Genomic DNA, 25423 nt, shown 5'->3' on the forward strand with positions numbered 1-25423 from the left:
CTATAAACTTACATTTTCCAGATACAATCTTCCTAAATATTTCATTCTTTATGTATAATCAAAAACACTATTAAAAGATTGTCTACATACGATGACTCTGTGTTAGATACTACATTAGCAAATTACACTGCAGTTTATAAACTACAATAAGATTGGCTTACATTCAGGAAAGAAAGAGAAAAGGAGTAAGATATGTAGCCTTGTTAATTTAAAAAAGCCATATTTAATATTAATATGAACTATGATTAACATTAAAATGTGAAAATTACACTTAAAAATGAGCAGTAAAATCAGAATTATAGGTGACCTTTCTCCTGGATTCCTGCCGTGGAACAGTGTTGTCTGAAGAGAGTTTGATATCTGTCACCTTCTCTGATCCTCTCGAAGGACTTATCTTTCCTGCTACAAAGCCTCTGAGCGTTAAAATTATTCATCATCTCATGACATATTTGGGGCTCCCTGGCAAAAACAACTCTGTAAAGATGATGCATATGAACAAAGAGAGTGGAGAAGAAAAGTATATTATATAATAAAAAATGAAGGTAATTCTTTCTAGTAAAGGTGAATGCCTTCTTTATTGTTTTCATTTTTTAAGGGCAATGAAATCTTAGAAAATAAAACGTTATTTCAGTGTCATTTTGGAAAAGTTACAATTCTTATTATCCCCTAAACAGAAAGGCTTCTAAACTGGGTGAAGTTTGTCTGCACGATCTGAGAACAGAAAAAAAAGAGCGGCTGTACCCAGTCCTCTTGCTCCAAGTTAGCAGTAACACAAAGCAAAACTGCACCCAACAATTTCAAGCACAGTTGGAAGAACATTTCCACCAACCTAAAAAGTTCTTTATTTCTAGAACTGGACAAAACAAAGTCTAAATATTAAAAAAAAAAATTGTAAATCAATAGTACACTGGAATTAAAGGACTAATGTTTCTTATTTCGAGAATATTCTTTCAATTACATAATTCGTTAAACACAAAAAACAATGAGGAAGAAACTGTGCTAGGTGGCAGACTGAACAGAGCTACCCAATGGACTGAGTCTCCGCAAAATTTTTATAAACTGCCAATGTAACTGAATCATCTGAATAAATAAGTTTGTAGCAGAAATTCCTAGAACCTAGGGTAATAAATTCTGTTGACATTTGTGCCATGGTCAATTTCAAAAACCAAAAATCGACTCAAAAGAATTTTAATAATTTGGTTTTTAAAGGAAGTATACAGATAGCCTTAACTAATTAAAAGTACTTTAAAGAGGGCCTGAGATTCCTCCGAGAGGAACCTTTCCAAAATAGAGAACTGAACAATTAATAGTGACTCAGTAATAAAATGGAGAGTACAGTATTTTCTACACCTCTTTGATGGGAGGGAGAAAAGTAAGTAAAATTCATAATTTTAATGAGGAGAGGAGGAAAAAAAAAGCAACATCAAGTACAACAAGACAGTTAGTCCAATAGTAGCAGTCACAGCTTGCCAGTAAGGCCATTTGTAAGTCAGTCAGAAGCTGCATTCACAAAAATGAGATACTCATTCAGTGTCTGCTTCCCTCAAAATTCTATATGACAATGAGGTACAATCAGTACTGACTGTACTGCTGTTTCCATGTATTTATTTAACAAATATTGAGCACCAATTTGTGCCAAGAAACCGTCTAGGTATTGAGGAATCAACAGTAAACAAACCAGTCTCTGACCTCACTTCCACCCATCTGGAAAGACAGCCCAGGCATTCTCCCCACATTTGCCCAGAACAAAGTGGCATGGAGGAGTAGAATATACAGGCTCTTCAGAAGCTTAGAGATCCAGACTTTTTCTACCCAACACACACATGTACCTGGCCCTGTAATTAGGTTCATATAATGGTGCACAGAGCTGGGCCCTGAAAATCAGATCAAGAAAGAAATAGAATCCCTGTCCTTATAGGAGTTTATCGACAAAGGTGATAGGCTCTCAATCACTGGGCAATGGTGGGAAAAGCAAATATTTATACAAAGATATACTTGATAGCTTATACAGAAAGAGAAAGCACCTTTTCAAGTCTGACTCATAAGAAAGAACTAATCAAAATCAAGGTCTTTCCTTTGATAACCACTGATACTTCCTCTCGGTGAATAGGAGTGTCCAAGTGTGAATTAATATTAGCCCAAACATTTCTGAATGTAGGTTAGACTCTAAATCCAACTTAGGTGGCATGGATATTGTGAATAACAATTCACTAGTAATTATTAAGAATACAAGAGAAGGTAAGGCCGCCTCAAGCTCTCAAATCTTAATTAGATTGGTAGGAAATTGTACCACAAATAATGGGCACTGTGATAGGTCCTTTACGTATAGAATTTCTAATCCTCACAGCGATGTGAGGTAATCTTATTTTCAGTTTCACAGATTTTGCTTTCAGAGGAAGAAAAAGGAATTTGTTTCCGCAAACATAGGTTGTAGAACTGGAAGATAGAGGATTCAAGTACTGGTTGGTTGTACTTGAAAACCAGTACTTTCAAACTAGTCTTCAAAAATATGTTAATATGCTAAATATTTGTATTTAACCAACCCCTAAAGGAAAACAGTGAATATAATATGAATCAGGGAGTGGAGAAATGAGAAAATAAATGTACACTGCTTATGCTTTCTAGTCAGTACCTTTTTGGTTTTTATGGGAAATGTGCATTTATGGTTTATCGGTTAACTCTGTCGTTTATCTGTAAAGACTGAGGAGGGCCAAGTGGAATGTGACCGTATGTTAGACTGACTTTCTGCTGATAGGGAGCTGTATAGCCATGTCTGTTGTTAAGGTTGACACCTGTCCTAAGTGGTTGGTTGGTATTCAGGCCGTACTAATTGTTAAATGTTTAAAATATCATTCCTAGTTGCGTGCTGTCAACTCCTGATTTTATATGTCCAGCCCTGATCTCCCACTGAATTCAGACTCACCCAATGACTATGTGGCGTCTCTACTTGGAAGTCTAATAGGCATTTGAAAATCTATGTGCCAGTAACTAATCCTCTTATCTTCCTTCACAACATGCCCCCACCCCAGTCATGCCCATCTCTACCTGGGGCAGCTCCATCCTTCCAGCTTCTCAGGATTGATCACCGACTCCCGTCTGCCCGTGACAACTCAAATCCAACCCACCGTATATTTGGCTCTACCTTCAAAATACATTCTGAATCTGACCACGGTGTTCCATCTCCACGGCTGCCGCCCCAGTGCAAGTCACTGATGACTGTAACTGCCTCCTAACAGGGTCTCCCGGTCTCTGCTTTTGCCCTTGGGGTCCTCCGGTGACACAGAAGCCAGAGCGATGCTCTTAAAACAGAAGTCAGATCAGCTCACTTCACTCCTCAGAACTCTCAAAGACTTCCCATCTGTCTTAGGCAGCTCTAACCTCTCTATAGTACCATCTCACTAGGAAGGAAAGCGAAGATCCTTATCACAATCTACAAGCTCCTGTCACCTTTCTGGTAGCATCACCTACAACCTCCTGTCCCCTCACTCCACATCATGCCATGCCACACTGGCCTGCGTGCTGCTCTCAGCTATGCCAGGCAAGCTTCCAGCTCAGTCTCCCTGAAAGGCTCTTCCTTTGGGTGTTGCAAAGTCTGTTGCCTCATTTCCTTTTGGGCTTGGCTCACTTATCACAATCTGACCAATGACAGGATTTGTTTGTTTATACCCAGCCCCTGCTCCTGAGTATAATCAGTAGGCAAGGGATTTTGGTCAGCTTTGTGCATTGCTGTATCACAGTATCTAGAAGAGTACCTAACATGATAGACATTAAAAAAAAACTCGTTAAACAGATGAATAAATGAATGAGGCTGATTCTGTAGGCCACGTGTAATTCTAAAGCTGCACGGATTTTCCTACATTTCTTGAAATAGTTCTGTATCCAAAATCGAGTATATCCTTAGTGTTTTGTTTTTCAAAATAATGTAAAATAAAATATATCAAGCAGAATAAGAGAGCTGAGCGAAAGTTAGTATAAAGGGGAGTTATTTAAAATCCCATTAGCAAGTTTCATGAACTTGTGATCCCTTATCTTTGGTCCCTTGGTTTCATTAGTGTTTGATTTCAGAAATCCTCATAGGAAAAGCTGAATGCACTCTTTTGTTTCGGTTTGGGCACGTAATCAACAATCTTTAGCAGCAAGCAAATAATAATCCGGCTATTCACGAGATTCCCCTGAAAACTGTAGGCTGTAAACTTACTTTGGTATAAAACTTGAAGGCAAATTGCTACAAAATATCTATCAAGTAAGATATAATCTGAATTTTTTTTTTTTTTTCAGAAACTATAAAAGTGTAAGGATTTTTTGGTCTGCAGGTTGATTCCTAGGCCTTTACTGTGGAAGCCTGGGCTGCCTGGGCAGAGTTTGAAATGCTCTTGAAATAATAAATCCTAAATCTCAGGGACGAATACCAAATCTCTGAACTGGTTCCCCTCGTCTACAGCAGTTTATGGACCGAAAGCAAGAAACAAGAGCAACCTCATCCCTGTCCACCCTTAAATGGACATGCAGCTCTCCATTCTACCCTCCCAAACCTCGTTTTATTCACTCACTCTCTGTGCCTCCCAGTTTGTAACTTCAGGGCCTGACCCACCCGTCACTCTTCTAATTTCTGAATCCTCTCAGCAGAGGTAGGAGCTAGTAGCGTATTCAAATAATTCTGTACATTTGTTCAGGCATAATATAAAAACACCAATTTAGATGAATGAAAGGGAAGCCTGATTGGGAAGATGAGGTTGAAAAGTATGAAGTTTGAACAGAAAATAGCTCTGATTAGAAACACAGGTGTGTGTGTGTGTGTGTGTGTGTGTGTGTGTGTTTGTGTGTGAGAGAGAGAGAGAGAGGGAGAGAGGGAGGGAGGGAGAGAGAGAGACTGTGAGAACAAGGGTGAAAACGCTAGAATACAAAAAGAAAACTGAGTTAGGTGTTGGAGAATGCGAGCATGAGGATAAGAGGTCACCTGCAGGAAGCATCCTCTTTTTTCTTAGGTGTGATTCCCACAGGGGCCCTCTTTCTAGGGGGAAGGTTAGGTACTTACAAGGCACAGAATACAGTGTTCTCTCAGTTTTGCCTGGTGCACATTTAGGAGGACAGTTTGGAGTTCCTTAGAGGTAGGAGACGACTGGTTGAAGGAGGGATTGAAGGAGGGGAAGTGGTCTACATGACTAGAGAGTAGAGAACAACTAAGGGAACTGAAATGTACAAGATTTTGCTGAGTTAGGATTTTAGAATTTAGCCTGAGGAACTAGGGAGCCATGGAAAGATTTTAAGGAAAGGTGGGACAGATCTGATTTGCATTTAAAAACTACCTTTCTCGGAAGCAAAGTGAAGAACGGAGGAGAGGAAAAGTTTATTTGAGCTTGGCCTGTGGTATGTGGGTAAAGAGAAGAGGAGAGACTTAAAAGCCATTAGGGAAGCTGAAGTGAGAGGCGTTGCTCAGCGACTACGTAAGTTGGCAAGGGAAAGAGAGGTGGACTGGATGGCACTAGGTTTCTGGATTAGGCAAGGCTATAAAGTTGAGGCAGGGAACACAAGCAGGGGAGCAGGTCTGGGTGGGGCGGTGGAGCAGGGTTGGAAAACAAGGCCCATTTCATGCATACTATTACCAGTAGGGTACCAGTACAACATCCAAGCGAACATCCCAGTAGGTAGTGGGAAGTGTGCTTGGAAAGAAATGCTAGACTGTGAAAGATAGGTTTGGGGATAAGCAGCCTATGATTGAGATGCCCTGGGTAGATTTAAGGGATAGGCAAAGGTAGAGGAACTCAGGAAGGAAACTGAGAATGAATTGTTAGAGACAAAGAAGACATCTGAAAAACACTAGTGTTACAAAGCCAAAGCGGGTGACTCACACTTTCAACTTGTAGAGAGGCAGCAAGTAAGGCCAGAACCTGAAAGGTTCCACTGAACTTAGTAATAAGGTGGCTGGTAATCATGATGAGAGCAGTTCCATTGGAGCACATGAGCAGGGGCCTGAATGAGGAGGCCGACGGAATGGAAACAGCGTGCTTCTTTTTCAAAGAGTTTTCAGTGAGAAGGGAACAAGGCGGAATTACTTACATAGCTAAATGTGTGTTAATAACCTTTAAAATGTAGAAGGATGATTACTCGGTATTATCCCCAGAACTGACTCATGTCAACTTCCATGATTTGGGGGCAACATTGTTCCCAGCTCCCTAAAATCTTGCCCTTCAAGATATTCAAATCTGTCCAATATCCTGCATAAAACATTTCACATACAACACGAGCCTCTCTCTTCTCTATGTATCTAACGTGGGCATTTAATTACACACTCCTTTGAAATGTTGAGTATTTTCATGGGTAAATGTCCCAACTTCCCGCACAAGTAGGAAACCCCTTACGTGTCAACGATATTTGGTACCATGTAGGTCATATTCTAATGCTTTATCTAAATAAAAATGTCATGCAGCTGCACAGAGAGCTCTCGTGGCTTTAACCAGAGGAGGAAGTGAAGAACAGAAGGCTTGTGTAGTGGAAACGTGAACTTTGGAATCAAACAAATGTGTTTGAATCCTGGTTCCCCCCTTCATAAAATAAGTAACTTCAGGCAAATTAATCAATCTCTTTGAGACTCAGCTTCTTCATCTGTGCAGAGCACATAGTGGGTGCTCAATATTTATTAAAGCCATTCAAACAATGGTTGTAATACTAATGTCTGCAAAGTACTTGTTGGAAAAATTCAATAATTATGGTAAGTGTTTAGACACAATTGGTTTCAGTTTATTGCTATCTAAGAATCCTTCTTAATGATTTCATTCTCTAGACCTAGTATGGAAAAGAAAGAAGACAGGGAGTCTAGTGATCTACCAGAGTTGAATAAAAGGTTCCTGGCCCAAAGCTTTACTGGGGATTTAGCTCTTTGTAAAATCATCTCTAGAAAAATGCTTTTTCTAAATTGTGGTCCCTGAAAACCTGTATCAGAATCACTTGGTGCTTGACGTGACCAATAAGTAAATAAACCAAAAAATGGAGCAAGTAAGTAAATAGCAGATTCCAAGAGCCCACTCCAGGTCAATCTGTGATGTTGAATCCTACAAATATGCATTTTTATCAAAGGAATCTTATGTAAATGAAGGTCTCAGAACCACCCACTGACAGTCCAGCTCACCCCTGATTGTACTGTGTTCCAACAACACCAGGAAACAAGTTCAGTTTTGTGTATTTGAATTATTCATTAGGATTCCTAATAGGGCTCTGTAGAGCTCTACAGAGTTACTTTTATCTCAAAGAAGCCATAATCTTCAAGTGGGCTGGGAAGTAGAGAGGTAGATAAGAGGAATACAGAACTACTGGCTTCAGAGTTGTAGAAAATCAAAAAGCATCTGGCCACTATCAGAACCTCCACTCCCCTCCACTCTCCCGCCTCTCACCGTCAGCACACACACAAATGCCATCAAAAGCAGACAACTGAACAGCTCAGGCTGAATTAAACCCGAACTGATAACAAAGTACCTACTCAGAAGGGAACTTCCCTCAGAATCCCCAGAATCTCTCCAGGTCAGGTGTGGCAGGGGAAGTGAGGCTATTAATCTTTCTCTTTTGTGCAGTGTTCACCATTCAGCCTAAAGATTTATTTTCTTTTCCATAAAGAGGTTGTGAAACCATAGGTTTCTCTTCCTCAGCTGTCTTTCAGAGCTGGTGAGGATAAGAGAGACCTTCCTTTCACCATGGGGCACTGGAAGATTTCCTAACTCCAGATACAGCTGGAAACCAGATCCCTCTTCCTGATCTCTGATGAAAAGGATCGTGACTTTGGTGGGACTACCCATGGCAGCATAAGAACCTTAATTGGCTGATATAGAATGGAATATTAGTTTAATAAAATATCACTTATTGGAATATATATTTTCCACTGCCTATTTCTTCAGTCACTCAGAGAGCTACTAGCCTTTCAGAACCTGAAGTTACCCAGAGAGTCATTAATATAACCATTTGAATATCATGTGATATTAAAACACTTTATGGGGCTTCCCTGGTGGCACAGTGGTTGAGAGTCCGCCTGCCGATGCACGGGACACGGGTTCATGCCCCAGTCTGGGAAGATCCCACATGCCGTGGCATGGCTGGGCCCATGAGCCATGGCCGCTGAGTCTGCGCGTCCGGAGCCTGTGCAACAGTGAGAGGCCCGCGTAACGCAAAAAAAAAACAAACAAAAAAAAAACACTTTATGAATGATTTTCATACTCTCTCAAGATACTTCTTAAAAAGAATGTTATCTTTAGGAATAAAATGCTGTCAAGAGTCTCAAATAATAGTAGAAAAATACTAAGGCAGTAAATTTGCTATTGGCAACTTAATAAAATCATGATATAATTTGTGCTGGGCTAATGACCCACTCATGGTGATCATTAAAGTCCTCAATTTGCAAAATGAACATAGGGGTAAAGGTGAAAATATATCTGTGAAATGAGATACTACAACTTAAAATTAAGAACAAGAAAACACTATATATATATATATATATATGTAAATAATAATATTTATATACAGTTGACCCTTGAACTTGACCCCTTGAACAGGGGTAAGGGGTGCTGACCCTTCATGCAGTCAAAATTTTGTGTATAACTTTACAGTTGGCCCTCCATATCTGTGGTTCCACATCTGCACAGTCAAGCAACCTCAGATCGTGTAGTACTGTAGTACATATTTATTGAAAAAAGTATATCTATAAGAGGACCAGCACAGCTCAAACCCAAGTTGTTCAAGGGTCAACTGTGTATATACATACACACACACACAGAGCAGGAATTATCTCTATGTTATGTAACTCAGGGACTAGTAATTAATCAAAACATCAAATAAATAAATTCACAAAAGTGAAAATCTTTCTCAGTAGACTAGTTACATTTCTTCAGTTTATATCTATTCAAATATCTGCTAAAACTTGTGATGTTTCAATGGAAATGAATAATTTTGTCTTTCAGGACATCAGAGGCAAACAGGATAGAAAAGCCAAACAAGGACAAAAGCCTTAGTGTGGAAAGACAGAGCAGGGGACAATGTGGAGAGTTGGAAAAATGGAAGGTCAAGGCCAGAGGCAGTTATCACAGGTTCAGGTCACAAATAGGGCTATCTGCAAAGTCATGCCCAGGGGCTCATAAGCCCAGACTTCAAGTGTGTAGACTTGGGTCCAGGGCCCAGGAAGAGCAAGTCAAAAACCAGGAACCATGTCAGCTCTATCAATCACCTGCAGTAGGACAGGGTCTGGAAACTGTGTTGATGGTCTTCTGAGGCCAGGGAATTCTGATGAGCTGTCGACACACAGAGAAACATTGTTGACCATTGATGGCAGCTTGCACTGCCCATCTTGATAACCTGCTGGAATGACTCTGTGCCTAGGTGCGGTTTGCTCATTTCCCTCACCAGGGGAAATTTCTCCTACACCTGAATGGCCAACATGTTCAGGGTGGCATCACCCTCCCTCTTTGAGAAACATCAGACACCTCATCAGTGCTCATATTACAGCGCCCCATTTGAGTAACCTAGCAGAGTACTGAAGGGGATCCAGGTCAGCTTTACAAGTGCAAATAGGTCCAAAGGATAGACGGGATTTCCTCATGAGACCTTTGCAACTGAAGGTGAATATAATATGGTCTCTTCTGTACTCTCAGAGAAACTGTCCTCTATTATATCAAAACTAGTTCATTATACCCATTACTGTCAGAATGGTTTTCTATTATTAAGAAAGGCAAGGGCTTCCCTGGTGGCGCAGTGGTTGAGAGTCCGCCTGCCGATGCAGGGGATGCGGGTTCGTTCCCTGGTCCGGGAAGATCCCACATGCCGCGGAGCGGCTGGGCCCGTGAGCCATGGCCACTGGGCCTGCGTGTCCGGAGCCTGTGCTCCTCAATGGGAGAGGCCACAACAGTGAGAGGCCCACGTACCACAAAAAAAAAAAAAAGGCAAGCTCTCAACTCAGTCCATTCTACCTGTCATTTTATAAGAGGTACAGCCCCTAGTAGACTGTATTTCCCAAGAGTATTTTGTACTTCCCAAGAGTATTTTGGGAAGGATGGGGGAAAGATTAGATTCAAAAAGAAAAACACCTCAAAAATATTAGAATAAACAGAAAAAATAACATCCTGTCAGATTCACAGCTTAGAGGGCACCAAATCTGCCAAATGAGGACAAAACTGGCCTAGGTTATATATAATCCAAAAGTAGGAGAAAAAGTTAGGGGTCAAAATTGTTTAGAAATAGCACCTGTGTGTGTAAATTCAGAGGTAATCTGAAACAGATGATCAATTGTCAAGTAAAAAAGAATACAGGTAAGCTTTGAGTGATGTCAGCTCTTAACCAAACCTAACATTAACAGGTTACCTAGGTGTGGTAGTTGGCTGATGAGGTGGAAATCCGTGAACAGTGACTATCTAGAACCTCACTGCAGGGCAAGAAATCCAGTCAAGGGTCAACTAGGAGCACAGGTAACAGCAAGATCAACAGCCAGACTAAAAGAAAACTGAGCAGCAGGGTTGAGGCTTTTCATATCACGTTAGACCTAGAATCCAGAACAGCAGTAAATCAGAAACCAGAGTTGAAATGAAACTGTTTTCCGGAATTAGAGGAATTCAGAAATGGAAAGCCACACAGGTCATTACTGCACCCAGATATTTTAGCTTCTGTCCTCTGAGACTCAGAATATACAAGGTGGCCAGGGAATCAAGATGAAGCTGTTTCCCAGGCCCAGGAAAGAAGGCATTAGGGAGTCCAGCAGATATCTGAGGTCCAAATAACCCACCAAGGAAGGTCTCCTATACGCTAGCATAGGGCTTTAGCAAACTATGGCCCACAGATCAAATCCAGCTCAATACCTACTTTAGAATGGTCTGTAAACTGAGAGCAGGCTTAAAAAAAAAAATTAAAATGGTTGTAAAAAACTCAAAAGAAGAATATTTTATGACATATAAAAAATAAATTTCAGATTTCAGTGTCTGTAAATAAAGTTTTATTGGAACACAGTCACACCTACTCAGTTATGAAGGGTCTATGGCTACTTCGAACTACAATGGCAAAGTTGAATAATTAGGATGAGAGAAGGCATGGCTAGCAAAGTCTAAAATACTTCCTATTGGGTGCTTTATAGGAAAAGCTTGCCAATCCTTGTGCAGGGCAGGGCTCCCAGAGGCCTTCAAAGGAATCACTGAGGACAGGACAAGCCTATTAAAGAAGCAAGAATGAGAGAGACAACCAACCCTCTTTCTTCACTCATCAGTTTGGCAATTTCATCTGACAAGTAGGCTTTTGCTTTGAAGAGTGGAGTAGTCAAGTTCAGGGCTATCCCACAAATGTCTAAGAATGAGGCTCACCAACCAGGTAAGTGGGTGATCTGGCAAGGGGGGGAAATTGGTGACCTTTATCGATAGTACAGTTCTGCTTCCTGGGGTATAGTTAGAATGCTCCCCAGGAAAATGGGGAAGCAGCTAGCAGTTTTAGGTGTCTGCCAGGTAAAAGAAACAGTGAGACCCTGACACTCCCAACAAGGATGCCTGAGAATCTACAAGCTGCACGGGAAATATATCAAACAACACCAAGAGGGGTATGGGTCAAGGTTCCTGCAGGATGGGGAATTTCAGACTAAGTGATAAGGGATTATTCAGGAAGACCAGACAGTAAAAAAGAGGTATGCTGCCATATGGTGTGTTGACCCGCCCAACCAGACAGAAACCTTAAGTTTGCTCTCTGGTTTTACAGTCTTTGTTTAGGTGTGGGCTTGCCCTAAGCCACTGATACACACTTTAGTCAGAAGGAATCCAAAATCCTATAGATGAATCCTGTGCTTGAATAAAACAACTACTTCATAAATTAAAATTTATGTTTTTCTTCTACTTATATTAATAGAAGTGTGTTCCCCTTCAGATGATCTAAATTTAACTTAAAAATATATCCACCCATGCATTCTTTAATCCCTGCAACATTTATTGAGCACAGACTTTATGTCAGAGGCTATTTTAGGTACAAAGGATATAAGAGTTAACAAGCAAAGTCTCTGCCTTCCTGGGGTTTTATATGCTAGTGGGTAGAAAATAATCAAAACAACAACTAAGCATACAGTGTCATGGTAAGTGCTAGACAAAAAAGTAAAGCAAGGAAGGCAGGCAGGGAGTGTGCTATGGGCATGACAGCTGGCAGGGGACGCCTCCGGATGAGGCAATGGGTGAGCAGAGGCCTGAGGGAAGCAGCCTACAGAACTGCTGGGGCAGAAGCAGCACCCTCAGAGGGAACACAGGGCACAGCTGAGGAACCCAAGGAGCCCAGAGGGTCTGGAGCAGAGCAAGTATTGGGGAGAGAAGTGGAGCTGATCTAAGATCAGGAAGACAAAGTGGCTGGTGATCCCTGTGTAGGGTCTCAGGCCATCGTGAGGACTCTAGGGCTTGTCTTCTAACTAGAAAGCCACTGAGCAGTTTCTGAGCAGAGGAGAGACATGGTCAGACGCACAGCAGCCAGAGTAATCTTGTTAAAATTCACTATTGAAACATTGAAATGTCCCCAAATTAAAAACAAATAACTGGGCTTCCCTCGTGGCGCAGTGGTTGAGAGTCCACCTGCCGATGCAGGGGACATGGGTTCGTGCCCCGGTCTGGGAAGATCCCACATGCCGCGGAGCGGCTGGGCCCGTGAGCCATGGCCGCTGAGCCTCAGCGCTCCACAACAGGAGAGGCCACAACAGTGAGAGGCCCGCGTACCGCAAAAACAAACAAACAAAAAAAAACAAATAACTACGAAACAACATTCCCTTTAGTCTCAAAAAATAAACAATTAAATAACACTGTCTAGTTTATGGGAAGACCTCAGGAGAGAGTTTCATTTGTTTTTCCCTTTTATTGGGAGATGCTCTGCAACTGTTACATCATAGTAATGCATCACTGATTCAGATTAATTGGGGACAAGACCAGTCAAAATTAGTTAAAAGGTGGAATTATTCTATTTTATTTAAATAAATTTCATTACCTTTTGGCACGTGAAGTAAGGAATCAGGCTTGCCAAGGTTACCTAATAAAACTTGTTTTAATGAGATTTTTAAAGGCTTGTAATTAGCATATGTCAGCACCAGTCTCTGCTAGGTTGGCTTCTGCCTACAGTGCAATTTCTCTGCTTCACTTTAGATACTTCCAAATTGTTTCAAAAGCAGTTTATTCTTTTCGCTAGATGCATATCTAAAATCTTATTTATTTTCTTAACAAATTCTTTGGGGGGGGATTAATAATGTAAAGATACAAATAGGCATACATAAATGTGAGGTTAGCTTAGTTCCTGTCTGAGGGTTTAATTCTCAAGTGAACTGGATGGTATTCCTCCCTTCCACAGACTACATCCCCAACTCAAAATGCATGCTTTATGAAGATGAGAGGTGAGGTGGAGAGAACTGCGCAGATCTTTTTATATGAACTACAAGGTCATTAAGACTAACATGAGAATCACATTTAAGAGTAAGAGGTCATTTCACTATATTTCTTCAAAATAAGTTTCGTTTTGTTTTAATATGAAATCTATAGTCCAAAGGTCCATATTTAGGCTTTATTGATCTCCGTAAGTACTCCAAACTATATGAAAAATTTGATGTCAATATGCAATTTTGTGAAGAGAGAGAATCTATAGCCTATAAAAGTTTATCTGAAGAAGGCTGAAGATCCAAAAATGGTAAGAATTGGGCTTCCCTGGTGGCGCAGTGGTTGAGAGTCTGCCTGCCGATGCAGGGGACACGTGTTCGTGCCCCGGTCTGGGAAGATCCCACATGCCGCGGAGCGGCTGGGCCCGTGAGCCATGGCCGCTGAGCCTGCACTCCGCAACGGGAGAGGCCACAACAGTGAGATGCCCGCGTACCAACCAAAAAAAAAAAGGTAAGAATCGCTGTTCTAAGTGATTCACAATGACGATAAAATTATTTCACTGGAGAATGATTTCCTTTTTACCTCCATCTGATTCTTGGAAGGTATTCTCCTACTTTACTTAACTATTGACTTACTTAGTTTTCAATGAAAAATGTTTTATTATATAAATATCCTTTTTGAGCAACTTAGAAAAAAACAAAATTCTAATCTGTGTTTCTTCTTAATTATGGTTGACATTTAAACTAGTTCTTTATTTTTCTACTTTTTTGTTAAAAGGGAGTATTTTACAAACTTTTGCTCACAGGATATTCTGTGCAAGTGTCATTGCCTACTTGTCCTTCATTTAAGGGGACACATTGACTAATTTTTTTAAGGTAAGGAAATTGCATGGATCCAGCAAGTAAAGGCTGGCTATCTGTCTTACTGTTATTGTTGTCACTCTTACCTTAAATCAGAGTTTTTCAATCTCAGCACTATTAACTTGTTGGACCAAATAATTCATTATTGTGAGGAGCTGTCTTTTGCATTGTAGGATGTTTAGCAGCATCTGTGGCCTCCACTCAACTGATGTCAGATGGGCACCCTCAGTTGTGACAACAAAACACACACTGCTAAATTGCCCCAGGAGAAAGAGACAGTGAAGGTGACAAAATCACCCCAGGTTGAAATTCAGTGATTATAAATCATTGATTCTTTGGCTTTCTGGGTGGGGGAAAATGGCCTTATCTTATTTCTCTTGTCCATATTACGAATGTATTATTAGAAAAGCGACCAGGAGATGTAATTTAATTTTGAAAGGCAGATTTATATACGGAATATCAAAAGAAAAGGTCACTGGAATAATCTACACATATGAGAATGACATTTGAAAACCATGTTTCATCAGAGTTCTTCTGTTGGAAAGTTCCTAACAAATAAATTTAAGTATATAATTGGAATTACCAGCTTTTAAGTGAGAAATTGGAAAATGGCAATTGGCTGAAGAAAACATCTGATCTTCGATATTAAAACTTAATTATAGCTCCAATAAAATTAAGCCTGTTAATAAAACATAGTCTTGGTACTTCTAAGAGTAAAAGTTGATGTAAGTCTGCCTAAAATCAACACAGTTGAACTACTATTGTTAAAAGTGAAAAAAAGTCAATATTACTTTTTTGTACAATTCCAAATATTTTGTCCCCAAAATATAGTTTCCTTTTATTTATCTAGAAAAAATTTAGCTATTTTATATAAAAATGTATCTTAAAGTACACTGAAAATAAAAATAATCTAAGAAAATTATTGTTATTATAGCTCTTTAAAAAAAAAGGCATTTCATGCTCTTTACAAGTAGGCACTTGTCATCATTTGTCTTTGGTACCCTTCACAATCCTCATACTGCTAGATGTGTTTATCCACTCTCACTATCCTGACGTGTCTCCAAAATACGTATTCACATTCTGTAGAGTTCTATGTCATATCCCACATATAAGTCAGATAAGATACGTGCAAATTAAAGTAATTAAGGTACTGAGTCAGAAAAGATACATGTTTGGCTAAGGCACGAGAGACTAGTGAGAAGTGAGCCTTACTCTGGTTGAGAGACCATGGGAGAAAGAACACCCTAGAAATGCTAAACCACAGTTAGGTGATGGAGTTTGCGCAGAGACTATCTTGCGTGTTCAGAAGACACTTTGAGCAGAATCTGACTATCTAGACTTCCTCTATATAAACAAGGACCCAAAACCAAGAGTCTAGCTGCAGTCAAGTACTGGTCTAGGAGGGATGATCATAATGACTGCCAACCACTTCCATCCTGAAGAGGAATGTCCAAGTGGTTAGAGACTTACACTTTCTGGCAAAAAGTGAACGATCAGGGTTTTAGGCAGTGTTGTTTGCTATTTCTATTTTTATTTTGTCCATGGTCCCCAAAAGAGATATTTTCCAATCTTTAAAAAAAACTTTGTGTTCTCATATTCAACTAAATTTCTAATTTCTTCCAACTTTCTTTTCCTGTTTTCTCTGTTCTTAAAGGAATCAATATTTCTCTAGTCACTCAAAACAGACACCTCAGAGGAACCTCCTTCTATCCCACTCACCACAATATAACTGCTGCCCAAGATGGTCTGATTCTACCTTCACAATGTCGCCGGTATCTTTGCCCTTTCTGCCTCCTCTGCTCCCATTACCATAGTCTACGAACTCATCATGTCTTATACACAAATTAATTCAAAAGACTTTTAAATGCTTTTTCAACACCAGTTTCTCCTGACTCTGAACAATTATGCTTATTATTACCAAATTTGTCTTTCGGGGAAACTGATATAATCATGTGTGTCAACTAAATTAATCTTTAATAATTTCCTATTTCTACAGATTAGCGATAAAATTCCTTGACACAGAAAGTCAAGACTCTCCACTATTACTCCCAATCAAACTTGATGGCCAACACACAAATTATACTCCAATCACTCCAGATTTTCTATCATTCTTCAAGTGTGACAAGGACGTTTATATCTGATCTTTCCTTTTGATGTTCTTTCCATAATGCTATCGAGTCCAATCCATACTCCTTTATGGCAAAATTCTGTTCATTACCCAACGTATTTCAGTTAAACTTCTTGGTTTATTCCTTAGCGCTCTCATGGCACTCAGTAAGAGTTTCATTATAGTATGTAACCACCTTGTATTTTAGTTTCATACATCACAATCTGCCCTCCTAAACTGTAAACTCCTTGTGGTTAAGGACTGTGTCTCCTTCATCTCCGTAGTCTTTCAGTATTTTAACTGCAACAGAGTTTGCACTGTTCAACTCAATCAGTGCTTAATGCTAATCACTGGAAATCACAAATCATATATATTTTATTTTGCTCATCTTGTTTCATTTTATGTGTATCCAGACTGGTATAACTTTTTAATTCTAAAATCAAATTTTGATGTAAAAAACTCATGTAATGATTAAGAAATTAGAAGAAAAAATAATGGATAGGAAGAAATTAAATCAGTATCTTTTAATAATATTTTTAAAGTTATTTTCAGAGCTAATCAAAATATAAAATACTGTTTCACCCCTTTGATTTTAAAGTAAGAGTTTTGCTCTTAATACAAAACACTGTTCTTTTTTGTTTTTTTACAAGTAATCCAACCCAAATTCACCTGAATATTCAAAACCACTGATACTCAAGGGAATTATAATTGTGAATATCTCTACAGGGGAACTGTTTACAATGTAAGGTTCCAGTTAAATATTTGTAAGTACAATTATTCATTTTCTGAACAGAATGAATGAAAGACAAGATTTCCTATACATCAAAATAATGGATTCACAAAAATTACTGCCATCTTCTTTGGAGAGTAATTTTGTAGGCTATAGAAATTTTTCTTCTTATTCTAAGCCTTTGGTTAAAACTCTTACACAATATACCTGTTACTGAAAATTGAAAGTAATCTTTGAACAGTGAACTACTGAACTTCAATAGTGTGAACAAAATCCTACCAAATAATTTTTCTGTCATTTCATAGACAACATATTGTAAATGACCACTGAAATACAAAATGTGAAAAGATATTTTAACAGAAGAATTCAAGTCATATTACTGTATATATCTATTTCCTTTCCTTCAACACAGTCCATTAGCCTTTTAAACTAAATAATCAACAAAATTAACATATCAAACAGTAACCTGACACAGTCATCACTCCATGGCAAGTTCGTCAGAGATGAGGTTGTTTTTGTTAAGCAGATGCACTATAAATCAAATTCAAAGAGCAAACGCTTCTACCTTTGGAGCATTTTTAAAGAAAACAAATGCCTATTTTCAAACTTAAAAATAATGAGAATATAGCACTACCTTTCCTAGAGTGACAATTTTTCTATCAAACTAAACCACAGCAAGCATTATAAAATGCTAGAAATAAGTGTTATAATTGAACTCTAAATTGCACTTCCAAAAGTTATCTCCAAACTCTAAATTGGTATTCCTAAATATACTCTATTAAAATAAGTTATGAGCATTGGTTGTTTAAAATACACATGCCCACCTGAGGGTTCATCTGATCTTAGAATCCATCATCCCGTAAATGTCCTGTCCTGATTCTTTTTCTACAATTTAAAGAATAGCTTTTACATTTTGTCTTGTCGGGGCTTCCCTGGTGGCGCAGTGGTTAAGAATCCACCTGCCAATGCAGGGGACATGGGTTCGAGCCCTGGTCCAGGAAGATCCCACATGCTGCAGAGCAACTAAGCCTGTGCATCACAACTACTGAGCCTGCGCTCTAGAGCCTGTGAGCCACAACTACTGAAGCCCACACACCTAGAGCCCACGCTCCACAACAAAAGAAGCCACCAAAGTGAGAACCCTGCACACTACAACAAAGAGTAGCCCCCACTCACCACAACTAGAGAAAGCCCGTGCACAGCAATGAAGACCCAACGCAGCCAAAAATAAATAAAATAAATTTATAAAAAAAAAAATTGAGTTTCATAGAAGGATCCTGATTAAAAACAAAACGAACAAGCAAAAAAAAACTCCCCTTCATAAGAATAACAAGATCAGTAAACTAAGATTGCATTTTATCTTAAACCTGAGCGAGGAAAGCACTCTTTGAACTATAGTGGGTAATATTGTATAATTTCTCTTTAGCCAATATTATGGGCTGAATTGTGTCCCTCCAAAATTCATGTTGAAATCCTAACTCCCAGTACCTCAGCGTGGGACTATATTTGGAGCTAGGGTCTTTAAAAGAGTAGTTAAGTTAAAATGAGGTCATTAGGATGGACCCTAATCCAATATGATTAGTGCCCTTACACAAAGAAGAAATTAAAAAAGAGACATCATACAGAAGGAAGACCATGTAAAAACACAAGGAAAAGATGGCCACCTACAAGACAAGGAGAGAGGTCTCAGAAGAAACCAACCCTCCCTACACCTTGACCTCAGACTTCTTGTTTCCAGAATTATGAGAAAATACATTTCTCTATTTAAGCTACCCAGTGTGTGGTACTTTGTTATGGCAGCCCTAGGAAAATAATACAGCCAACCAAGAAATGCCATAGACTTTTATCAGGGTAAAATACTTATAAAAAGGTACATTTACATTTCAGAGGTTGTTTTGTTTTCTCTCTAAACCAGAAGGCTCTTATTAGACAGCTGCTAGTTTGTTAATGCATCTGATTTACTTGTTAGTGTCTAATTAAGTAACCCACAAAATGCAGGATACTAAAAACTTCAAGGAAGGAATAGACACTGAATGGCCCTATACATAAAAATAGAGAAATATAAACCTTCTCAGTGAATGATTTTGCTAATTCTACTGCATGATTACTCCCTCTCTCATACCGTGCATGTCAGAAATACTTTGGCTGACAGTAGAACTGACAGAGGTGGGACGGTAACATTTTTTGAAAATAAAACTATTGTCACAGAATATAGCTTCTTCTTTCCTTTGTTTCTTTCTTGCATTTGTTTTATATTCATCAATATTTTTCAGTTTTGAACATTATCATGCCATTATATTCATGAGGGATAATATTCTAAAACAATTTTACTAGTTTCTTGAATAGTATCAATGATTATAAGGTAAACATTTTACAGGATAGGTGAAAAGTAACTTAGGTGACTAATATAATGGCCTAAGTTCTGTTCCTCTGTACTTGAGTAGCAGCAGCTGAACAATCCTTAAAGATACATAAAACCACTATTCAACTAGTAATAGCTTATATTATTTTTAAAGCGTTTGTATGAAAGAACTGCTACCTTCTGAAAAACTTTTTAAAAACTTTGAAGAAACAAATGTAACAAGATCAAAAGTTAGGTACCTATTTGTTAACTGCAAATATTCTAGTTTATTAAATTAATATTTTTTAAATTACGGTAAAATTACATGATGCAAAATTTTAGTTAATATTTAAAATATACTGAAAACATTTCCTTACCAATATTGGGGTGCTTCAAAAGACGGCAGATTCTAGCTTCCCTTTCCAGTTTCTGATGATCTATTAAAAAAAAATAGAATAAATCACAGCATTTAGCAAAAGAGATTAAATGACAATAAACAGCATATCAAAATGACATAAAGCCTTCACATTTACTTATCCTTTGGTTTCTTTTTTTTTAAAAAAAAGTCATTATTTGAATTTGGAATTAGGTGAACACAATAGTTCAACAATATAATTATTTTTTATTGGCTTGAAGCTTGATAGAATGAGGTATAAAACAAAGCTGAATTTAGACTTTTGCTGGGGAAAACAGTAAAAATGGCACAAAACAATAGTATTCTTTCTTATCCCTACCCTAGGTATATACTGTTACAACAACTTAAATATGCCAATATAGACATACACATTTAAGCAAACGATACCTATCTGGCAAGTGGAATGCCAATGGAACCAGTGCTAAATAGGGTTAATCCCAGTTTATCCCTAACAACAAAGTGTTCCCTGTCCAGTCATATTTTCTATCAAATACTCTTCCCACAATTTTTAATCCAACTTCCTAGACGTATGATGCTTTTCCTTATACCAAGAACTCCCCAAACACCAAACTGCTTGCTCATCTCCACCCTGCTCTGTTTCCCTAACCATTTCCTTGAAGGGGCACAGACTACTGTAAACTTGCATTTAAAAAACCATCTGATACTATTCTTGGTTTCTTTGTAGTAGTTCATATGCACATAATTATAACCTAAATCACTAGCCAAAACACAAAATAAATGGCAAAGAGAGGCAAGAACACCACAGAAATATATGTTGCCAATAAGAACAGTACTGTAGAGTGTGGTCCTTATTGAAAGCCTTTACATAGAGGAAATGATTTAAACCTTACAATAGCCCTCTAAGATAGGCAATGTTATTATCCCTACTTTACAAGTGCAAAAACTAAGGCAGAGAGGTTAAGATTATAATATTCATAAGTGGCATCTACCAAATCTGCTCTCATTAACTAGTGTCATAAAACAGCCTTAAGAGAATGAGGGGGGCACCTACCTAACCACCCACACAGTTTATGCCAATGGTCCTCAAACTCTGTGGTCTCAGAACCCCTTAACACTCTTAAAAATTATCAAGGACCCCCCCCGAAGCTCTTGTTTATGTGGATTAGATCTATTAATGTTTACTTTACTTTATTAGAAATAAAATCGAGGCAAACTTTAAACATGTATCCATAAATTCACTTAAAAACAATAATGAAGCCATTACATTAACATAAGTGACTACATTTAACTTTTAAACTTTTATTTGGAAATAACTGATACTTACAGAAAATTTAAAGAATAAGAATAGTACAACATGCACCCCAATATTCATTGCAGCACTATCTACAATAGCCAGGACATGGAAGCAAACTAAATGTCCATCAACAGAGGAATGGATAAAGAAGATGTGGCACATATATGCAATGGAATATTACTCAGCCATAAAAAGGAATGAAACTGGGTCATTTGTAGAGATGTGGATGTACCTAGAGAGTGTCATACAGAGTGTAGAGTGTCATACAGAGTGAAGTTAAGTCAGAAAGAGAAAGACAAATATCATCTATTAACGCATATATGTGGAATCTAGAAAAATGGTATAGATGATCTTATTTGCAAAGCAGAAATAGAGACACAGATGTAGAGAACAAATGTATGGATACCAAGGAGGGGGGGAGGAATTGGGAGATTGGGATTGACACATATACATTATTGATACTATGTATAAAATAGGTAACTAATGAGAACATACTGTACAGCACAGGGAACTCTACTTAACGCACTGTGGTGACCTAAATGGGAAGGAAATCCATAAAAGAGGGGATATATATACGTATAACTGATTCATTTTGCTGTACAGTAGAAAGCAACACAACATTGTAAAGCGACTATACTCAAATAAAAATTAATTTTAAAAAAAGTATAGTACAAAAAACACCTGTGTACTGTTTATTCAGACACATTAACATTTTACCCATTTTCTACATCATCTACACTCTCCCTCCCTGTATATGTTCATGTATATGTATATATATATATTTATCTAATTGACACACATGTATATATAAATATAAATATTTATATTTATACCCAAAATAATTTTTAATGAACCAGTTGAAGGCAAGTTGTGAACATCGAGGTCCTTTACCCTTAAAATTTCAGTGTGTGTTACTAAGAATTGTGATATTCTCTTACAATCATAGTACAGTTATCAACTTCAGCCAATTTAACATTAAGACAATAAGTTACCATCAACACTCCAATTTTCTCAGTTTAACCAGGTGATGACCTTTATAGCATTTTTCTCCTTTTAATGCAGGATCCAGTCTAGGGTCAGATACAGCATTTAGCTGTCATTTCTCTTTAGCTCCTTTAATCTGGAATATTTCCACAGTTTCCCTCTGCCTTTTATGACCTGACATTTTTGAAGAATACCATCATGTCTATTTTTTTTAAGAGAATATTTCTCATTTTGGTGTTGTCAAATGTTTACTCATGATTTGATTGAGGCTATGTGTTTGCAGCTACAACATATGTTCTCAACTATGTGTTCTCAGCTAGAACATTATCCTTCTAGGCTATCACATCTGGAGATACACATTGTCCAACTGCTCCTCAAAAGTGACGATAACTTGGATCACAGGTCAAGGTGCTGTTGAATTTCTTTGCTAAATAATTATCTTTTTAATTTTCCTTTATAACTAACAAGTATGTGGGAAGACATTTTAAGACCACGAAAACATCCTGCTCTTCATAAAAATTTCCCCCTAGATTTAGCATCAGTGATGATTCTTGCCTGAACCAGTCTTTACTATGATGGCAGCAAAATGCTGATTTTCCAGCACAGTAACGTATTTTTCATGAAAAATACTATATTCCCCTCTCCCCTCCAAAAAAAGTGAGAAGAGTGGCACTGTTAAATTTTTCCAGTCTCTTTGATGTCTGGTTTAACAGACAACATCTGTATTCCCATGTCTGCTTCTATATTCAATATGCTGCAATATGTTGTGTGTATGAAGAGAATCTGACTCACAAGGTTATATAGTTGGACAAAGAAGAAGTGTCGTAATAGCTTTTTCAGATAATTGTGGATGTTATTCTTTAATATTATACCCAAACTCCATGAATGGTAGTTTCTTAAAGGTTAGTTGCAGTGTGAAACCTGAAACTTTATCAATAAACTTTATGAATCATATCAATGAAGTTATGAACTTTAAATCAAATTTATTTTCAACACTGGATATTGTCCAATATAATAAAATTTTACCCTGCTACATTAAAATCCATTGTTCTTTCTTGCACTTTGAGTCTTTTACTCAGGCATAATTTTAAAATATGATGCACTGGTCATCTGGAAAATATTGGTTTAGTATGTTATATAGTTTTTGATGACACATTTCATTACACACTATCAGAAAAGTAACAACTGTTAATATCACCATTAATCTCATCAGAAAATTCTTTAAGTTTGGGAATGAGTGTAGTTCTCACGGGCAGATACAAGTTTTCCAAAATTTTAATTTTTGTTTGAAAGCTTGAACTGTGTTATTGGCAATAAATGCTATCCGTTGTTTTCCTTAAAGTGATAGGCTCACTTTGTTCATTTTTGAGAAAATGTCGAAAACCTAAATCTGAATAATCATAGCTAGCTGTTCAGTTGTTATTTCAAATAAAAATGGTGTTCCATGAAGAAACAGCTAATTCAGCTTCCAACTCAAACAACTGTGCAGGGGTTTTTCCTTGAGGTAATCATTGTACTTCAATATGGAATAGAGGTGCTTTATGCATTCTTCCCACTGAGTCATGCAGAATGTTCCAGAGATGTGTGATGGAAGGTCAAGAATTAATAACAGTAATAATTTTAATTGGTTCATCAAGGACAATTTTAAGTGAAATGAAGTGGGTTTTTTTGGTCTATGAGTGCATGTTGTTGAAAAATAAGAGTTTAATAGTATAGTTTGATGTCACTGCCTTGATTCATGCAAAGGCCTCGGCAATTTTATGCACTATTTCTTTTGTGTAATATGTATACATGTCAACGCATACCAAAAAAAGGGCAGATAATGTCTTAGTTTTATTATGAAAATAGTTTTGACCTTGTAGATCCCCTAAGAGGGTTTTGGGGACTCCTGGGTCTGTGGGCCACACTTTGAGAACCACTGGTATACATTATAAAGAACTATTTCTTAATAATACATATTTTTTGACAATTTAGGAAAATATTTTAAATGTATACAGTGTTATAGATAGCTCAAAAAGAAATAGTGTTTTAAAGAATCAGCATAGCGTTGGATAGGATCTAACAGTATATCCATTATACCTGGATTACCAAATATAAAGACAGATATTCTCTGGCCTTACCATCTAGAACTACAAGTACTTCAAATAAATATAAATTCTTCAAACCGCCTATCGTTTTAACAGTCTTCATTCTTTTTTTTTTTTTAAGAAGTCAAATATTTTAATGGTATCCATGTTTGTTAAATCATTGAGAGTCAGACCCTTTCCTTCCACAGTCTGCAAAATATTTTGGAATGACCTCAAATTTCACGGAAGGAAAGCCCTTACAACTTCCTCATGAGGGCGTGAATTCTTTAAGGGTGGGTGCTGTGTCTTACTCCCTCTGGGATCCCCAAAGCTTATTCTTTTTTTTTGAAAACGTTTTTTATTTTTATTTTTTTAAATAGATCTTTATTGGAGTATAATTGCTTCACAATACTGTGTCAGTTTCTGTTGTACAAAAAGTGAATCAGCCATATGCATACATGTATCCCCTCCCTCTTGAGCCTCCCTCCCACCCTCCCTATCCCACCTCTCTAGGTCACCGCAAACCACCAAGGTGATCTCCCCTGTGCTATGCGGCTGCTTCCCACTAGCTATCTATTTTACATTTGGTAGTGTATATATGTCGATGCTACTCTCACTTCACCCCAGCTTCCAGTTTCCCCTCCCCGTCCTCCAGTCCATTCTCTATGTCTACGCCTTTATTCCTGCCCTGCCAACAGTCTTCATTCTTAGGACAAGCTACTTCTAGAATATTGTTATTTAGAAATATACAAATAAACACAAAACGTCAAACCAGATCTAACACCATCTTAAATACTGTAAAGTAGCCTATGTAAAGCATATGAAAAATACATGCTTAGAGGAATTATAATTTTGTTATGGAGACAGGAAAATGCAAATATATATGCTAAACCATGTGAGCTATACATCATCTAATACATATACAATCATGTGAAAAATAAAGAAAAACAAGGTAGCAAAAGACCTTTGGACAATAAGTGAGTGGTATAGTGTCTTAGCTAAAGAGATAAACATAATTATAGAATTTTATATAGCCTATTCTTATGGACTGACTGTGTCTCTGTAAAACTCATATGCTGAACTAACCCCCAGTACCCCAGAATGAGACTGTATTTGGAGATAGGGTCTTTAAAGGGGGTAATTAAGTTAGAATGAGGTCATTAAGTTAGGCCCTGATGCCATACGACTGGTGTCCTTAAAAGAAACAGAGTTAAAGAGTTTAGGACACTGACATGCCAAGAGGGAAGACCATGTGAAGACACAGGGAGAAGACGGCCATCTACAAGCCAAACAGAGAGGGCTCAGAAGAAACCAACCCTGCC

At 38.0% G+C, this 25423-nt stretch overlaps 1 protein-coding gene across 6 annotated transcripts in view; it reads right to left on the reverse strand.

Moving 5' to 3' along the window:
* Window positions 1-25423, reverse strand: part of CAMK2D (calcium/calmodulin dependent protein kinase II delta) — a 280888-nt gene that overhangs the window by 169827 nt on the left and 85638 nt on the right. For all 6 annotated transcript variants that reach the window (XM_029235093.1, XM_029235096.1, XM_029235094.1 and 3 more), the window contains exon 3: window positions 19759-19818. In XM_029235093.1, coding sequence (XP_029090926.1) covers window positions 19759-19818 — 60 coding nt within the window. The remainder of the gene's footprint in view (window positions 1-19758; window positions 19819-25423) is intronic.

Source organism: Monodon monoceros, unplaced genomic scaffold (assembly GCF_005190385.1).
Source record: "Monodon monoceros isolate NGI ecotype Baffin Bay Population unplaced genomic scaffold, NGI_Narwhal_1 Super_Scaffold_20, whole genome shotgun sequence".
NCBI classification, from domain to species: domain Eukaryota; kingdom Metazoa; phylum Chordata; class Mammalia; order Artiodactyla; family Monodontidae; genus Monodon; species Monodon monoceros.